The 17,240-nt window shown below is 39.9% G+C and overlaps 1 protein-coding gene across 1 annotated transcript in view; it reads left to right on the top strand.

Moving 5' to 3' along the window:
* ANTXR2 (ANTXR cell adhesion molecule 2) overlaps window positions 1-17,240 on the top strand; it is a 119,023-nt gene that overhangs the window by 60,764 nt on the left and 41,019 nt on the right. The window contains exons 12-15 of the mRNA XM_026848077.1: window positions 4,692-4,733; window positions 5,770-5,865; window positions 9,869-10,036; window positions 11,239-11,319. Coding sequence (XP_026703878.1) covers window positions 4,692-4,733; window positions 5,770-5,865; window positions 9,869-10,036; window positions 11,239-11,319 — 387 coding nt within the window. The remainder of the gene's footprint in view (window positions 1-4,691; window positions 4,734-5,769; window positions 5,866-9,868; window positions 10,037-11,238; window positions 11,320-17,240) is intronic.

Below are 17,240 nucleotides of genomic sequence, written 5' to 3'. Positions count from 1 at the left end.
CTTTTCTGGAAGCAGCTGCTTTCCTTTTGTCCTTTTCCTCCTGACTTCTCAAGTTTTTCTTTTTTTTTTTTTTTTTCCCAAGACAAACATACTTCCTTTTAAGTTGACTGATACCAGGAAACCTAATGTTCCTTTAGTTTGTCAGAGCTCCCAGAACGAGTTACCTTGCTAAAACTCTGGTTTTTGTCACTAGCTGAATATGACTTCTAGAACATAATCCATGTGTCTCTAATTTATGTTAGCCTAGAATCAGTCTTTTACAGTTTGAAGTACAGTCGATCACATCATACTCAGTTGCGTGTGCAGTTTTAATCCTTTGCTGCAGGGATGGGTTTTTCTCAGCATCGGGTTTACACATGTACAACCTAGTGAAAAAAATTAAAATACTCTTCACATGGGTCAGTGTTCAGAAATCAGTGCTTATCAGTGGTCAGTTCCCATCGTATAGTAAAACTTCATATAGTAAGAATTTTCCTTTCATTACAGTAAAGAGCAACAGCAGTATCTCAGTCCCTTGAGAGCAGGAACTCTTGCCAGTGATGACTCTAAAGACAATCAGTAAGGTGCTTTCTGGATTTTTTAATGTCAAAGTCCTACAGTTAAAAAAGTCAAACATTTAGCTCTATAGTATTAATTTCCAGCCTTTTTGGTAGCTATGCCAATATAATATTAGCTGCACCAGCCTATGGCTGTTATAAATGAGAGGAGTTCAGTTTACCTTACAGTTGTACATCAACACATCATGCAGAGCTGTGGAAGGATTCCTAAACTAGGACCCAGTTAACTAAGACAGATGCCCTTTTTAATGAACTGCAGAGCAAAGATACTACTTTGGATGCCCAAAGATGCACCATGGCATTAACTGCTATGTGGAGGTACATCTGCACAAATTGCTGCACTGAGCTGTGAGAAAATGTCCCTCAGTTCTGATTCACCTTGTGCTTAAGTCTGTTCCTCCCTGATGTTTACTTTAAGGGATGGTAACTTACCCTGAGCATCTTTTCTGGATATAGTGTTTACTACAGGAATAATTAGCTATTTCTAGGGAAGTCTTGAGCTGTAGATTGTAAGTTATTACTGAGAAGCAGCCTGACTTCTACTGGAGCAATAAAACAATGGCACTTTAAATGTTAGTGTCCTCTGTTGTTTCCTCCACCTCTCATGGGTATTATTTGTTTCTTTACAAAGAAAAGGTAAATTTAGGACTCACTGCTACAATACCAAGTTTCAAACCCACATAGTTACACTGAATTTATTACCAAATACTGACTCTTCCTTTCTTTTTGTTTTGATGTCTGTTTCCTCAGACCATTATACTGTGCCTCCATTCTTTTCCCTCTCTCCTGCACCTGAGGTTCTCACATTCTGGCTATGTAGTTTTGGGCTTTGGTGCCAAGTGTTCTTGAAGAGAGAGGCAGCATATTATGTCCAGGCAGGACCTCCTCTTCCCTTCCTCTGAGTCTGCTTCCCTGACAGAGCAGAGCATTGTGTTTCATGGGACAAAGAACAGTAGCAAGGAAGAAAGCAGCAGCCCTCAAACTGTGTAAGCCTCCCATGCTTCAGAATCAATGGAAGAGAGAGACAAAAGGTGTTGCGGACAGAACAGAAGGAGCATCTGGAGGCACAGGAGCACGTAATCCAGACTGCTGCAGGCAGAGCAGTGAGCTGCTGGTGGCTCAGGCGCTCTGTCCTCGCTAGGACTCGGTCTTGACAGTGTTCCTTGCTAGGAGGTCTGTGTACACTTACAGGCTGGGATAGGGGGACTCCTTTTTCTTTTTCTTCCTCCCCTCCACCCCTTTTTTTTAAAGGCAGTTCACTGTTGACAGTTCTTTCACTCTTCCCTCAATATCAGAACATATGATCGCATCAAGCTGGCTTCAGGCTCTGGTGCTGACATTTCCTAATGCCCACATCACACGAACATTTGAAAAGTGTTAATGAGCAGATCAAAGGGACTGTTGCCTGAAGCAACTAACTTTTTTTCGGTTTTCTTTTTTTTTTTTAAGAAATCGGCTCTCCTCCAAACTCAAGTCTTTATTCTTTGCAACTAAATAAATGAGATGCAGCCTTGCCTGGTGATGATGATAATAAACCAAAACAAAACAAAATTAGGACTTAGTCCATCTCTACATTGGGTTAATAAAACAGCAGCATTAGTCAGAGTCTTCAAGTTTAGGAAGAGTTAATTTGCAAGATTATGATCTTCAGTATCTGCAGTTTCATAGTACATTTGCATTGTTTTCTGCCAAAGCTGCATGGATTCCTTGGATTTATCTTTTTAAAAATGGCTTTCTACTGATTTCACTTGAAATATCACACAAGACTGAATATAATATTTGTGTGTGTGTGTGCGCACGTGTGAGAGAGAGTGTGTGAGGAGCCTGTGGAAACATAAGGATGCAGGCATTTACATTCCACTTCTGTCAGCAGGGGTGAGTATCTGCTACTCAAAGCAGATTATTTTCTCACACCACTGTCACATTTAAAACAAGTTTAATTTTCTGAAGCTATTAGAAATAGCAGCTAATTAATGTATTGGTTAGCTTCAAATCAAGTTTACCCTGTAACTTCAGGGAGTTTAGCAGCTGGCATAGGATTAAATCTTTTGCTCAGGCAGTCAAACAAAAACTGCCATTGACTTGTGATTTTTGAAGCCCAGTGAGGTCCAACAAGTAATTTGATTCTGTAAATACCAAGAGACGTAGAGCTCAAGTGAACTTTAGCATGAATCATAGAACAAGTCTACTATGCAAAGTTGTCTTTGCTCAGGACAGATTTCAAGACTTAAGAGCTGCAGAACTATAGAAAGTGGAGTGATAATACCATTTAATATATATTTATATAAATCCGCAACCTAGCTAGGCCTTTCCTCCCTCTACAGCTTGCAGTCTTGGCAGCAAAGTACATTTTTTTTAGATAATAGAGACAGGCAAGAAGGAATTAAGAATGGGAATTAAATAAGATAAGGTGACCCTTAATATATTGAAAGTACTGTTTTACCGTTTCCAGTCTTTTAATTGCTTTCATTGAGAATTAGGTATCTTCATGCTTTGGAAAATCTTGCTCAGCATCCAAGTATCTCTCAGAATCTGCCCATGATCCCTCTGTGGGATTTGTTGTTTCTTGTAAAGTTAGGGCAGTAATTCCAGTCTGGCTCTCAGGTACGTTTCACTGATTAAGTAATTGATTTCTGTTAAGTATTCTGAAAAATTCCTGATGGGTGGGAAGAAAGTATTCAGAAATATTTGAAGAAAAGTAATTTCTGTCATGTTTTTGCAACATCATAGCAGCAAAGGGATATCTGGTTAAAATCCATATTTGATTTTTCAATCCACTCGATGAACAATTCAGTATCTTAAACCTGAAGCACTATGGAAAAAATGTTTCCAAGGGTGCTATAACTTATTTCTCTAATTTTGTAGAATTCCTGTATCTAGTGCTAAAAGTCCATAGCTTGTTTAGGCAGTAACTAGTAACTATCTTGGTGACACTGTGACTTGAAATGTAAATCAAGAAGGAAAACTCTCAATTATTGGTCAAGAAAAATATGTTCCTTTTATGTATGCTGCTGTACATCTGTGCAGTGACATTATTTATAGGCAGTAGTAGAGTAAATGAAAATGCTATAATTGATAGCATGCAGTGAATAAAATAAGACATAATTCAATTAAGATACTTAATTCTGTATTAGGAGATTTAGGTGTTTGTCATCGTGGACCGTTTTGGTTATGCTTAATACAAAGGCATAGCGGAAACAGACCTCTTTATATTCATGGGGTACTTTTTAGTCATTTCTACACAATATTCAAGCACAAAAAATGACTTGATATCACCAAAGTACTTCTTTTTAGCTTTGATTTGTAATCTTTTTAGCTTACAAACTCGCTTTTCTTGTGAAAGAACAGCTGTGTCTTCAGTTTTCATCTTAAGCATTTAAGAGGGTCACTGCCTTTCTTTTCCTCCCCTGTGCTCTTCAGTGGATTCCTGTCAGTACTGGGGAACTCCCTGACATTTACATTATGTATGTGAGAAAGGGAATGGGAACAAACTGTAGGTAGAGATTTAAATATAGGTGTAAGTGAATTATCCTAAGAGCAGCCTATCCAGAAACAGTTTTAAGAAGCAACTTCCACTTGCAGGCACTCCACACTGAACAGTCAAGGAGATACATACTTCAATTATTAGATCTGAAATGTGAGATCTGCAGAAACAATCTGGACGTCTAGAGGTGAAGCCTGAGCTACCAGAAGGCATTTCACACTTGTCATTGGGCCAGAAATAATCCAGCAGCATGGCACAAGGAAGCAGGCATCTTGGCCCAAGATTATGCAAGACCTCACATAGACCTTGGGATGCTTTTCCTCCCAGGCTTGCTAATTAACTCCATAGGGTTTCATCACTGGCTATTACTTAGAATGACTGAGTCTTATCCGGTCAGGAAGCAAAGTGGCAGACACGTCTGCCCAAAGAGTGTCTGCCAGTCAATTGATGTTATTTTCTATTAGACGGATGGTGTTAATTTCCAGAAGGCCTTGATAATCAATACCCAAGGGACTTGGCAGCAGCGGTTGCCAGTTTGCAAGCAGATGTGGGAGATTCAGATGGAAACAGTTCACTCTTAAAAATTTTCTGTTGGCTTTTGGATGCTACCAGTGCAATTCTTTATGCTTTTATGTATTTGGCTCTTTCAGGTCATCAAAGATCCCCCTCCGCCTCCACCAGCTCCAAAAGAGGTATGGTACGATGATGCTTTGCTCATCACACTGATTACACAATACCACTCCTCTGTGCTTTCCTGTGTTCTGCAAATCCGGCTCTTTGTCCTAACTGCTGAAGAAGAAAGAACTGCCCTGTGGGAAGCCTTAAGCTGAGGGTGGGATGGACGAAGTCCAAATCTCTGTTCGACTTCAGTCATCCTAGCCCAAATCCACAGAAATATGTAGGGGCCTTATCCCAAGAGAGCTGAGCATTATTTCTCCCATTCTGCAATAAGAGCAGAAAGACTGAGTAGCTCTTGTATAACAGTCTAAAGATTCATGTATGACTTAAAGAGCATTTCCCCACAGCTTTGGCATTCCAGAAGAACTGAAGAACCCTTATAAGGGAATTTCTCTCCCTCTTACAGGCGATAATGCACTAGAGTATCTTCTGGTACCTTCAGTATTTTTGCCCCTTGGTCTTGATTTAGCCAGTTGCTTGAGGGTACTGAAGTGTACTCTGTCAGTTAAGTCCATGATAAGGCACACTTCATTGAGCTGAGGCAGCCAAGAGTGAGTTTGACAAAGGTTGGCTTAGGAAACTGTAATCGGCTGCGTAACCTTTATCTGCAGATCTGCTGAACATCATCTGCTGAATCCAAATGAGTGGGGCTGGTGATCTGGCTCTTTGAAAGCGTTCTATTTTCTGTAGAAGAAGCCACTGCAAATCCTTTTCTTTGTGTGTGTTTTGCTTATTTTTATTGGTGGAAAGGAAAAGGATGAGGCAAACAAATTGGTGTCAGTAGAATGTGCAGTTAGATTCCCCATTTGGACTTTCCTAATGTTCAAAACCAATGCTTTTCCCATGCAAAACATTTAAAATATTTCCAAATGTGACCAGATTTTGTTTAGAAATTGGTAAACACTTGGAGAACCTAAATATCTGATCTTTCATATTTAACATGGGAAGACATATCCTCTGTGAACTCTAATGAAAAATGCTAATAAGACACTTAGTGGAGGGGGGAAAAGGTATAATTTAAAAGTAAATATTACTTGAATGTATTGACAGGAAGAAGAACAAGAGCCCTTGCCTACCAAGAAATGGCCCACAGTGGATGCTTCCTACTATGGTGGACGAGGAGTTGGAGGAATTAAAAGGATGGAGGTTAGTACAACATGGAGATGCCAGTTCACTAAAACATGGCTCTCTGAGGCCGCAAATGGTGGAAACAAAGATTTTTTAAGTGTACTGAAAACACAAGGGCATAATGTGTGCTTCCTTTCCAGTGACATAAGCCTTGTAAAATTTTTTACCGTATCGAACAATTTTGACCTTGCCTATGAAAGAACAGCTTTCAGTAGTTCCATTTGACTGGAACTTTAAATAGCTGCCTGAAGACATGCTCTTTCCATCAAGCTAATGAGAAAGAGAGAGTGAGAGCCTTTTCTGAATGTTTTGGAAGAAATTACAGTGAAACATAAGTCCTCCAAGTGTGGGCCAGCCAAATGCGCTGACAATGGTGACGCTAAGGAGAGGCTTGATCCCAAAGGAACTCACAGCGACAACAGTGCCTGTCTTTGAAGAGACATGATAGCATCATGTTAATTAAAACAGAATGAAAAATGTGCATCCTTATGGGCACGTCCTTATGTCAGATTTTATAGTCAAGTCAGCCTTTATGGAATTTGTAAAGCAGTTTTCTGCAGTTTTTAACTTCAATCTAGGAAACTGTTTCTGTCTGAAATACCCACCTAGGCCATATTGATGTATCTTGATGAAACTTTAAAGGTATTGGCCTAAGAATCAGCTTTGCTTGAGTTGTTTTTAAATTCAGCAGAAGAACATGCAAGTTTAAAGCTGTGTTGCTTATATGCGTTTCCATCAGCAGTTCAGAATTGCTAATTTAGAAGAGCTTCAGATTTTAGAAAAAGAAAACATTTTGTGCAGTGCTTTTCAGAGGCAAACTCAAAAATACTTTCCAACATAAAGAATTACAAGCCTGGATTTCTAATGGGAGCCATGATGAGCCTCCAGGAGGAGTTCCAGGGTTTAAATCATCACAGTTTGTAAACGGGATCTTGTGCAATGAAACAGAAACCTGACATAGCTCATGAACACAAGTAACATTGGTATCATAAAGAAATGACATGGCAAAAATAGAATATTTCCTCTTCAAAGAAGAGAGCAGAAAGTAATGATTAGGTTAGAAAACTTTTTATCTGTGCTAGGAATATTGTGAAGGACTAAGGGCTAAAGATGCAAACCAACTGAAATTGCTGACAAGACATTCATGGGCTCTTGGAAAGCACCTCATTCTGTGTCTCTGACCTTCTCTGGGACCCGAGAGTACTAACGAATTTTGGGGTTGGGTGCGGCGTCATAAGTGCCTCAGCATTTGAATATGGAGCTTAACCTCTGTCCTGTAGTAGTTGGAGCAGTGGAGCGGAGGGAAACTCTGGCTTAGCCGCCCATTCCCAGCTGTTCAGACAGTGGTATCAGACCTCATACCTTTTACTGGCTCAAGAGAGCACACTGCTCGTTGGGAGAATCAGGGCAGAGCAAGTGTGGAAATGAGAGAAAGCAAAAACAATCTAACAAGATGCTGAAGGTGAGGCGGTCAAAGGAAGGGTATTCCATACCTGACAGTTAAATGTGGTTTCTGTGCTGTGACCAGCGAAAACTTGCTGAACTAGTCATTACATTTCTTCTGTTTTCAGTTCATGTGATAATGCAGTTGTCTATTTTTTATTGCTTCTCTGTGCTTTAATCTTCCATTCTTCTGGTAGCTTGAATCTTCTGGCAGCTTCCTTGCATAGAGAAAATGAGAGAATGAACCAGGAAACTTGTGTTTACCGCTTCTGTCCTACTTCTCTTCATTTACTATGTTCCCTTCCAGGACAGTTGCACATGCACTCCTGCCTCCCCCACTAGCTTCACCCCTCTGCAACAGTCCAGAATAATGTAGCCAGTGTTGTTCACTCTTCCTAGATCTGTGTGCTGGCATTGTTTTAAAGTTTTATGATGTCATTTCTAGACCCCACCCATTACAGGCAGTAAGCTTTTATGTCAAAGTTGTGTTGTGGGATTCCACAAATCCTGGGTGAAGTCATTTTAATCTGAAGGAGAAGGTCATTTTATCAGTAAAGAATCCACCATCTATTTCTAAATGGTTTTAACAGTGTTTAAAATACATTTTAACAACCTCATAAAAAACACCGTAAAAGTACCATTGATCACAGTGAAAGATACAGATGCATTTTAATGACTCAGCAGGGCCTACTTGGACATGAAAGCCCATTCTAATATCACAGAGAGAGGATTTCCCAGTGAAAAAAAAAAAAAAAGTCACTAAGCAAGCCCAACAGTAAAGTTTAAAATAACAGAGAGGTTCAAAACAAACTGTCTCCTAAGAAATGATGATCTGTATTTTATCAAGGTGAGTTATAGTATTACAGACCAAATTAAGCTCTGTCATACTTTTGCTCTCATTCTCCACATTGTGATTACAGTGGTAAAAAACACTTGGTGGTGGTGATAAAATGACACGATTTTCCTCCAAGGTATTTCATTTTTCTGAAAGGGACTAGACTCTGGCTTGCCTGTACATTTTCCTCACTTTCCTTATCAGCCATTCCGCCCATGGCATGGCACTGATGAGATTGAAGAAATCAGGCTGCTTCCTTCTTCCCATCTATGGCATAGTTATCCCAGCACATTATAGTGTCCCTATAGCAAGCCCTAGATCAGTCTTCTCACTCCCTCCAGGTAGCAGAAGGAAGAGCAGAGACATATCTTTTTTCTGGTGAGCAAAACAATTCGGTGCCCCTTTGGAGTAGGAAAGTTGTTGCATCCCACTGTTTTTCTGCCTACTTTTCAAGTGGTTGAATTGGCAGGTAGCAAGACAGAACTGACATACACCTACCAAGCAGTGTGCAGTGATGCTCTTAGTTCTTTCCCTCACAGTGGAAGGTCAGTCTTCTCTGATTTTTCTCACTTGGATCTTTCTCTTTTCATGCCTGGCATCTCCAGTCAGGAGGTCCCTGAAAAAACAAATATGATGGTGGAATCCTGCAGTAACGGTTAGCTATTTTCCAGTAACAGTTTCATGACTCATCAGCGTGTCACATTTACTCAAGATGCAATGTCAGAATTTAATTTCCTGGGTTTAGGTCTTCCTTACAGGCAAGATTGTAGCAGATGGCAGGATTTAGAAAGTCTTTCAGTAATCCAGGCCAGTTTTACTAAGAACTTTCAGACTCCAGCCACAGTTTTTAGATGCTCTTTTTGGATGATGAAGTAACAAGTCTTATCTAGGTTTGCTTCTTTGTAAAATACAGCAAACATCCTTGCTCAAACTGCTGCACAGTGTTTCCAATTACAAGATGAAATAAGATTACTTATTACAGGAAGACAAATCATCTTAAGAGGGAAGGTTTTTTCCTCTATTTCCTCTTTACAGCATACTAAGTACAACCTTTTATGGAAGTGGAAATATGTGCTTGTCTCACCACCAACAATAATACGGGTTTCTTTTCTCTTTGAACCCTTTGCATATATTTCATATACTTGTGGCAGTGATAAAATATACATTACTACACGTTTTTACATTTACTTATTATGCAGGTTAGACTGCTTCATCTATGTTTTCTTCAGTATGTATCTTCTTGCAGAACTACTTGAAAACCTGAGCAGTTTCAAGAAGCTTCTGCTAAAACTTGCTCAAGTATCACCTTCTATCTAAATTGGAGTTCTCAACAAACATGCTGTGTTAGGAAATCTGGGGTGACAAAAATCTAGGCTTTCATCAGTGCCAGATTAAGGTCTGGTATTTTAGGATAAATCAGAACTAGAAATGATATTTTTACATCATTAATTAGAGATTTCCCAGATTTCCTGTCTCCTGTGCAGCCTGTGTTATGCATGGTAGAATTTTCTTTCGTTATTTCTCTTGACTTTTTGCTACTGAGAGTCTCACATTTACAACTGAATTTAACTAAGAATGCTTGTCATGAAAAATGAAGAAGGAACATTTTCCTCAGTACTTCCCCTCTTTGTTTATTTAGAACTTCTTCCAAATTTAAACTTTTTCAGCTACTTCTGTTATTTCCAACAGTTTCCTTGTCCTTTGCATACAGTGCATTTATGTCTGAACTCTGGCTTTACTTAGGTTCGCTGGGGTGATAAAGGATCCACTGAAGAAGGAGCTAGATTAGAAAAAGCAAAAAATGCTGTGGTGAAACTCCCAGAAGAACCAGAAGAACCTTTTCACCCTAAACCACCTAAACCAAAGCCTACCTCACCAGCCATTCAGGAGAAGTGGTATACGCCAATCAAGGTAATCTTTTTAGTCTTCGGCACAATATAATTTTGTACTAAAGGCTGGATTTTGTCTGCCTTACCAGTCTTACACAGGCTGAACTGTACATTATTTTTCAAGTATTCCCATTTGAGTGTAACGTACTATTCGCAAAGTGAACACCTACTCAGGATGAATATCAGGAGCAGTTTTTAGCCCCAAATGCAGCACTTCATCATTACTGCCACATTCTGTTTTCCTTCCCTAAAAAAGGGACATATTGTACAGTAAAAGTACTAAAATCTATGGGGGCTTTATTGGCATTTGGTCTATCTCAATCTATATCTAATTAAGCCTAAAACTACACAGTTTGTAGCTGTTATACTAAGTTTTAAACATACATACTCATTACCAACCAAGAAAAGCAAAAAATTCTATAAAACAATATAATGCAAAAAGTCTGGCAAACAAGTGAAACATAATAAATGGCATAAAATAAAGACATTTTCCTCTGTGGATGCCACAAGTCACTTGCAAACTCATAACAAACTCTTCTTAAAAACTGAAGATGGGTCCTTAAATACCTTGCTTTAAATGTGTAAGAGCAGAGAACATGCAGGCTTAGCTGGGAGTACCGATTCATCTATTCTGCCTTCACAGCTCCTCATAAGTCCTGTCTGAGCACCAGAAAGTCCTGAAAACATGTTGTCCACCCAGACACACAAACTCTGCAGCCCGTCTGTGTGGAGCAGGATGCTTCTGTTAAGCATCAGAGCTGCTACACAGGTTCTGCAGAGGCAGTCTGAACTCTTGCAGTCAATCTGCTGCATTCACTGCATGTGGGACATAGAGCGCAGCACAGATCAGCTGTATACCAGGTGCCTCACAGGTGCGAGGCTTCCTGAGAGCGATGAACTTGCTGTATATGTGCTGTAAAACAAATACATTTATGTGAGAGAAATCCCAGATGGACACATGCCAATTCAGTCCTAAATACTGTCAAATAAACATGTTTGTTGTAGATCACTCACAAGTAAACGTGGGTTAGGTCACAGCCACTCTGCTGTCAGTGGAGGGGAGGGTGCAGTACCTGGCATTCACTGGTAGGAAAGAGCAGCACCACAGCTGTGGGGTTTGAGTGACACAGCCCTGGCTCCCCTTGGACAGTAACTTAGCAGGTGTGGTGCGCTCTCCATTGACTGGTTTTATTGTACTGAAGTCCTGTTGCTCTGTTGCCGCAGGGTCGACTCGATGCACTGTGGGCGCTGTTAAGAAGACAGTATGACAGAGTCTCTTTGATGCGACCACAGCAAGGAGATGAGGTTTGTGTGTGGCGCGTTTATCCACTATGGTTGGCAAAAGAGGAACATGTTACAGCCAGGCTTTAGCAGCTGCTGAACACTAGTAATTCTGTGACCTTAACTAAAGAAATCACTGCAGCCAAAAGAGTAGCACAACAGGAAAAATAATGTGTTGGGGAAACAAAGCGCATTGAAAGATGCATCACACCAACCCAGAAATGTTGCAGAAACATGGATCTCCTGAAAGGAGAGTGAAGGATTCTGTATTTCATGTGCATTCAGCTGGAAAACAAAACCACAGCACACACTTCATTCAGTGTAAACTCTCTGTAACAAATACCCAAATCTTTCTTACAACCAGCTGTTTGTAGGAGTAGTCTGGCAATCAGAATACTAAAACCACATCAAAATTAAGTGACCACCAATAACATTCATGCAAGTTGCTTCATGGAGCTTTGCACTTCCATCCCAAAGGCAACTTTCACAGAAAAAAAAAAAAAAAGGTGAGAAAACTTGTTTCTCAGACAGTCTTTTCTTCTAGTACACTCATGAACCATGAAAAAGTGGCCTCCACTACAAAGACTGTTCTGACGGTGAAGTACAGTTATTTTTTGGACCCTTTATAGGGAAGCTAGATCGTGCATTTCCAATTGTTATTCATCAAGAAAGTATTACTTTAAATCTTAGCATTTATCTCAGGAACTGATTTATCATCAAGGTATTTCAAATCTACTGGGCCCATTCAGCTTCCTGTTCGTGGCACATCAGAAGAGACATAGAAGCAACCAATTTCCTCTAAATGCAACAGCAACTTTTTCTCTACAAGCTGGCCCCAGATGGGCATGACAGATCAGATTCTCTCATACCACAAAGCAGTAGTATTGCGAGAACACTAGTTTTGTAACATATGCTATAAAGATGACTTAAAAAGGGATTAAAGGGAGGGAGTTACCTTTGAAAGAAAGAGGTTATCGGTATTTAGATTATTTTCCTGTGATGAAGTTTGGTTACTGTTCTAAAGGAAGAAAAAGTGAGATTTAATTAAGGCAAAGAAAAGTGTTGGGAGAAGCAAAATTACAAAGTGCAATGCTGGAAATAGGGAGCATAGTCAAATACTGGTGTTATCATTGTAGTTGTTACGCTGGCAGGTTATTTACTGTTTGCATGAATGATGCGTGTTACATGTAGCAGAATTAACAATAACAAATCTACATACAGAATATACAGTACAATACAGTTAACAAATGAAATGTAAATAGGAACATGGAATAAATGGTGCCTGAAGAGGCTAAAATATTGTCAGTCAGGCTCTGTTTTGAGGATTTCTGACCATAAAAACAGGTAGTTAATCTAAAAATCGCTTTCCAGGGAAGACTTTGCTGAGCCACTGTGAAATCAGTCATCCACCTTCTCTGGACAGGAAGACAACATCTTGGTTTATGAAAAACAGAGAAGTAGCTCAGTATCCCTACTGAAAAAAAGGAGTAGAATTGCTACTGATGAATAAAATCTAAACCAGTGGTCGTTAAGTTGTGACCTGTGACACTGTAGGAGTGCAATTTCTGTCTGGCACTGTATTTTACATCTCAGGTAGAAAGAAATTAAATCTTTTTACTTATTCATAACTTGCTAGGTAGAGAGCCCATACTGTACCTCTGATGGGCTTAAGTTCATGAACAGATGAGCAGTCACGTGTATGTACAGCGAGACACGCATACACATACTTACTTTGGAAGCACTGTTATGGTAAACAGCAGCCACATAGTTGTTTTGTTTTGTCTTCTTTCTTTGATTGTTTAAGAACTTGGTAGCTCCCATTTGTAGAAGTATTCACTGCTGAATTCAAGTCCTTGATCGAGTAATTGAAATTTAGGCATGAAATATCAAAGCAGAGTGAGCTTTTTCTTCCTTCTCTCTTGCTTCTCCCACCTCTGCCATGTTGCCAGATAATGCCGAGGGTGGCCCAGTTTGAGGGCTGCATGAGGTTGAGCCAAGAAGCTTTGATTGTGGATGGAAGTCCTTTGAGTCATAAATTTTTCAGCTAGCAATCCGTGAGGTTAGGGAAGCTTGTACAGGTGTGAGCTAGCAGGTTGTCGCCGACATCTGTTTAGAGCGGAGGCACAGGTCCTCAGCAGCCTGCAGCGAGGCTGCAGGATTGTCAGCAGATATAGTTAAGAGTGGCAGAACAGTTTTGGTCTCACATTTGCTGCCTGGGGGCTGAAACACTAAAGGTAGAGTGGGGGTGGACACAGCTGCGCTCCCAAACATGCCTCAGGCACAAATAAAGAGATCTAATATAGTTTGACTCTGTTGTGGTGGGGAGATGAGGACAGAAAGCCACTTCAGAGACAACTTAATGCTGCAACATCTGCCGCCAAGTTTCCAGGGAGTGACAGGGGACAGCAGGTACAGATCGAAGTCCCCACATAAACAGCCTCCATTAAGCCATGAACTCTTTTGAAGGGCTCCCATCAAACATAGTGGAGTCCACAGCAGGAGATTTTGTTTTCAAAGCCATGTTTTGTTTTCTGCACTAACAAGATAATTTATAAATGATGCATTACCCTGTGCTCATACTCCTATTTATACTTGCTTTCCTTTTTTATTAAAGGGGCAAAGAAGAACGAACCCCTGTAGTTTTGGGGTACTTTGATAAACCAGTTAATTGTTCTAGGGTTTTAACTGAGATTATGGCAACCTTCAGTCCACAGTGTTACATTCAGCTAGGAAGCAGAGTGGAATGTGTGCACCATTGCAGTGGCACTGCGGAGGAACGTCTGCCATTGTTTCTGTACTGGAACTTCTCTTACAGGGAGTTTGTTACTGCATGACAACAGAACTTGGCACAGGTTCGTAATACGAGCATTAGGGTCCTGTCCTTTTCTCTAAATCCTTGTGTTTATTTTCTGATTCGTAGTTCAGTACCTAAAGGTAATCATCCGGGGTTTTCAAATTCTTTATCTGACCTTGTTGCTTTGTGCAGTTTGATACTGGATGAGATTCTGATCCTCTGCACAAATGTCTTTTAAGTCCACAAATAGCCCATGGCACTCATATTTAAGATTTTTCTCTATCAGGATCTGAATATGTGTGACTGGTAAAAGGGAAAAAAAAAATCTATAGCTAATTCTTGAACAATTTCTACAGTAGAACAATAGAATACTTTCAGCTTTTTTAAATGTTACAAAACAGCCTAATAAAAAGGAAGACACTTCTACTTGTTTTTAAGCCAATTAGCATTCATCTGCTTTGAAGATTCTTTTATAATAATGGCTGCAGAATTAATACAAACATCTGTTTAAACTAATGTTACTTTGAGAGCATCTCTTTACATTCTGCATTGTAATCTGCTAGCATCACACAGTTTACAGTTAGAAACACGTTGATAACATTATATTCTCTGAGATGCGGCCCATGTTACTGTTCCCTTTGTGTTTCTTCACTAATTCCTAAACTGGGCAGAAAATAGCAAATCATTAGCTCAGTCTGTCAATTGTAGAGTGGAATAGAAATTGTTAGGAGGCTGAGGCTTTAAGTGCCTTACAACTGAGAGAAAACTCACTGTTTTGAAACAAAGGAGTAACTGCAGTGCCTAGGAGTTTTCTAGCTGTCAGTTCCCACCGTGCTTTCACAGGGTTCGACGGGCAGTTCGTCACCTACCTTTGCAGTAAAGCTGCCCGTCTGCCAGCACTGGTAGTAGCCTAGTGCTTTAGAACTTGCTGAGCAATGTTTGTTTGCCTACAGGATAATGGGAACAGGAACAAGACTGGGGATAGTAGGATTTTTTTGATTACTCCTGTATTCTCTAAAAACAGAACTGTTTGTCCATCTTCTAACCAAGGAGAATGTCATTCTAGAAGATGAAGGTGATTTGGCTTTTTTCAATCACTGCAAAATGTTGAAATGTGTAGAGAAATACCAGATTACAGTTAGAGAAAGATTACTGTGGCTACTTAGAAGTACTGCACTTTTTGGTTTAAAACTTTAAAAAATGAAACTGCACCTAAGAGTAATTCATATTCCAGTGTAAGAGTCAGTTCACTGGAGCTCCTTGTTCAATGATAGTATGGTGTAGCGTGTTTTAGTGGAACATGGAAATTTTTATACTCAGAGAATTGTTGACTGAGAGTTTTAAAAAGACACTTCAGTATTACTCATCTAGCAAAGTTTATATTTATGTTGGATCTAAATTGTGGCAGTAGTAAGAAGATGCAAAACTAGTTATGAAATGTGTGAGATCAGAAAGGATTTAGAGCACCTCTTTTTCTTAAATGTTTTCTGACAAAATATTCCTTCTGCCATTTATTCAAGTGGGAATATGTTTGTATAGACCTGAGAGCTAAAGCGGAGCCAAAGTTCTTCTTAAAATTCCAGTATAGACCCATATGACTGTTAAAACTATTAAGATCACTGTTACAGAAAGTGGAAGAGAATATTTTAAGAGTATTCATGCCAAACTGCGCTATTCAGTCTGAATTCAGAGGTCAGTCTCCAACATAAAGCATGCTACTGAGCGAAGCACTGAACTAGATTTCAGAAAAACAATTGTGCCTTGGCCTAACTAAAAGGAAAAGTCTTTTTTTAGGAGAGGACACCTGCCCCTTTTGTTAAAATGGGGAGTGACAGCCAAGAGATAAACATGATTATGAGTTAGGAACTTACTAGAATTTGCTTATGCCGAAGACCCAGGAGAATATTCTGCAATTAAAACAGCTAGATAATAGTACTTCCTCCAAAAGGATACTCGTCATAAATGGGTATCACAGCTCCGTTTTGTTAAAACTGGATCGCAGGCTACCGTCCAGGAGGGTTCAGCCTGTCTGCCTCTCAGGTGCCCCATCCTAGCTAGAGAGGTTATCTTAACAGTTGGATTTGCTAGCTGTCAATCAATGAAAGCAGTAGTAATCATCTTTATTAAAAGATTACATTGTTCTGGTGTTAGGAGAAACAACGGTCTTTTCCCATCTATGTAGGCGGCAGTCACTTTTGGCACTCCCTCCCTTTGTGCAGATGAGTGCTGTTGCTCTTTTTAAAACAAGCCTTCAGAATTCATTAGTAGTGTGAGTATGAACACTTGTATGAATGAAATAGTAGAAAGAAATAAATCTACTTGTCAGTTTTAAGGTCATGACATTTTTACCGATTTGACCAGTATTCCCACAGAGCAGAATGGGGTAAGCGGCTCTGACAGACCCTGTATGGGTCCTTGGAGGAAGTACTGTGCTGATGAGCACACTGCTCCTCCCCTGTTGTTACCATTGCTGTTAGACCCCAGCAGGCAGTATGGTTGGGTGCTGGTCCTGAAGGAAGTATTGTCATGCCAGCATGAGGTACTTTTTGAGAAGCCATGATATACTTTAATAAAGCATTTTAAAAAGCTGAGCTGCCACCAGAGTGTGCAGCCAGAAGAATTCCTGCTGTCTTTATTAGTGTACAGACAGATAGCTGAAAGATGAGTGCTTTAGGCCTCCTAAAATGCAACCAATGCACTGTACCGGACAGCTTGGTAACTTAAGCTGTGCTGGCAGCACAGATAATGCCTATTAAGAAAGGAAAAGTCAGTCTTTTCTGGGAGGAGTATCAATTTGCTACAGCTGTCAAATACCTTCTCTGCCACCCTAAAGAGCATTACAGTTCTTTCCCCCCCTCCAAGCTGTACTAAAAAGAAAACATTTCATTTGGCAGTGCGGTTTTTGTTAATAACGGTTTGTTTCACTGGGCATGATTCAAAAGGGAAAACACAAATTTGTTTTCTTAATTCCTCAAAACATCTTTTTAATAGAGTGGATTGCAGTAAAATCAGTTCTATTTAGTCAGTACCTGGCTTCCAGTGAAGAGAAGGCAGTATGTATCTAACCAAGCCCAGTCATAACACACAGCTCCCAGCTTGGGCATGGCCCTTCTGTAGTTTATGTTAATGCCAAGTATCTCATTAGTCCGGC

This window comes from Athene cunicularia (genome assembly GCF_003259725.1).
Source record: "Athene cunicularia isolate RWA chromosome 4 unlocalized genomic scaffold, athCun1 chr4_part2, whole genome shotgun sequence".
In the NCBI taxonomy this organism is placed as follows: domain Eukaryota; kingdom Metazoa; phylum Chordata; class Aves; order Strigiformes; family Strigidae; genus Athene; species Athene cunicularia.
Note: the sequence above shows the minus strand (reverse complement) of the source record. Positions and strands in the feature narration are given on the sequence as shown.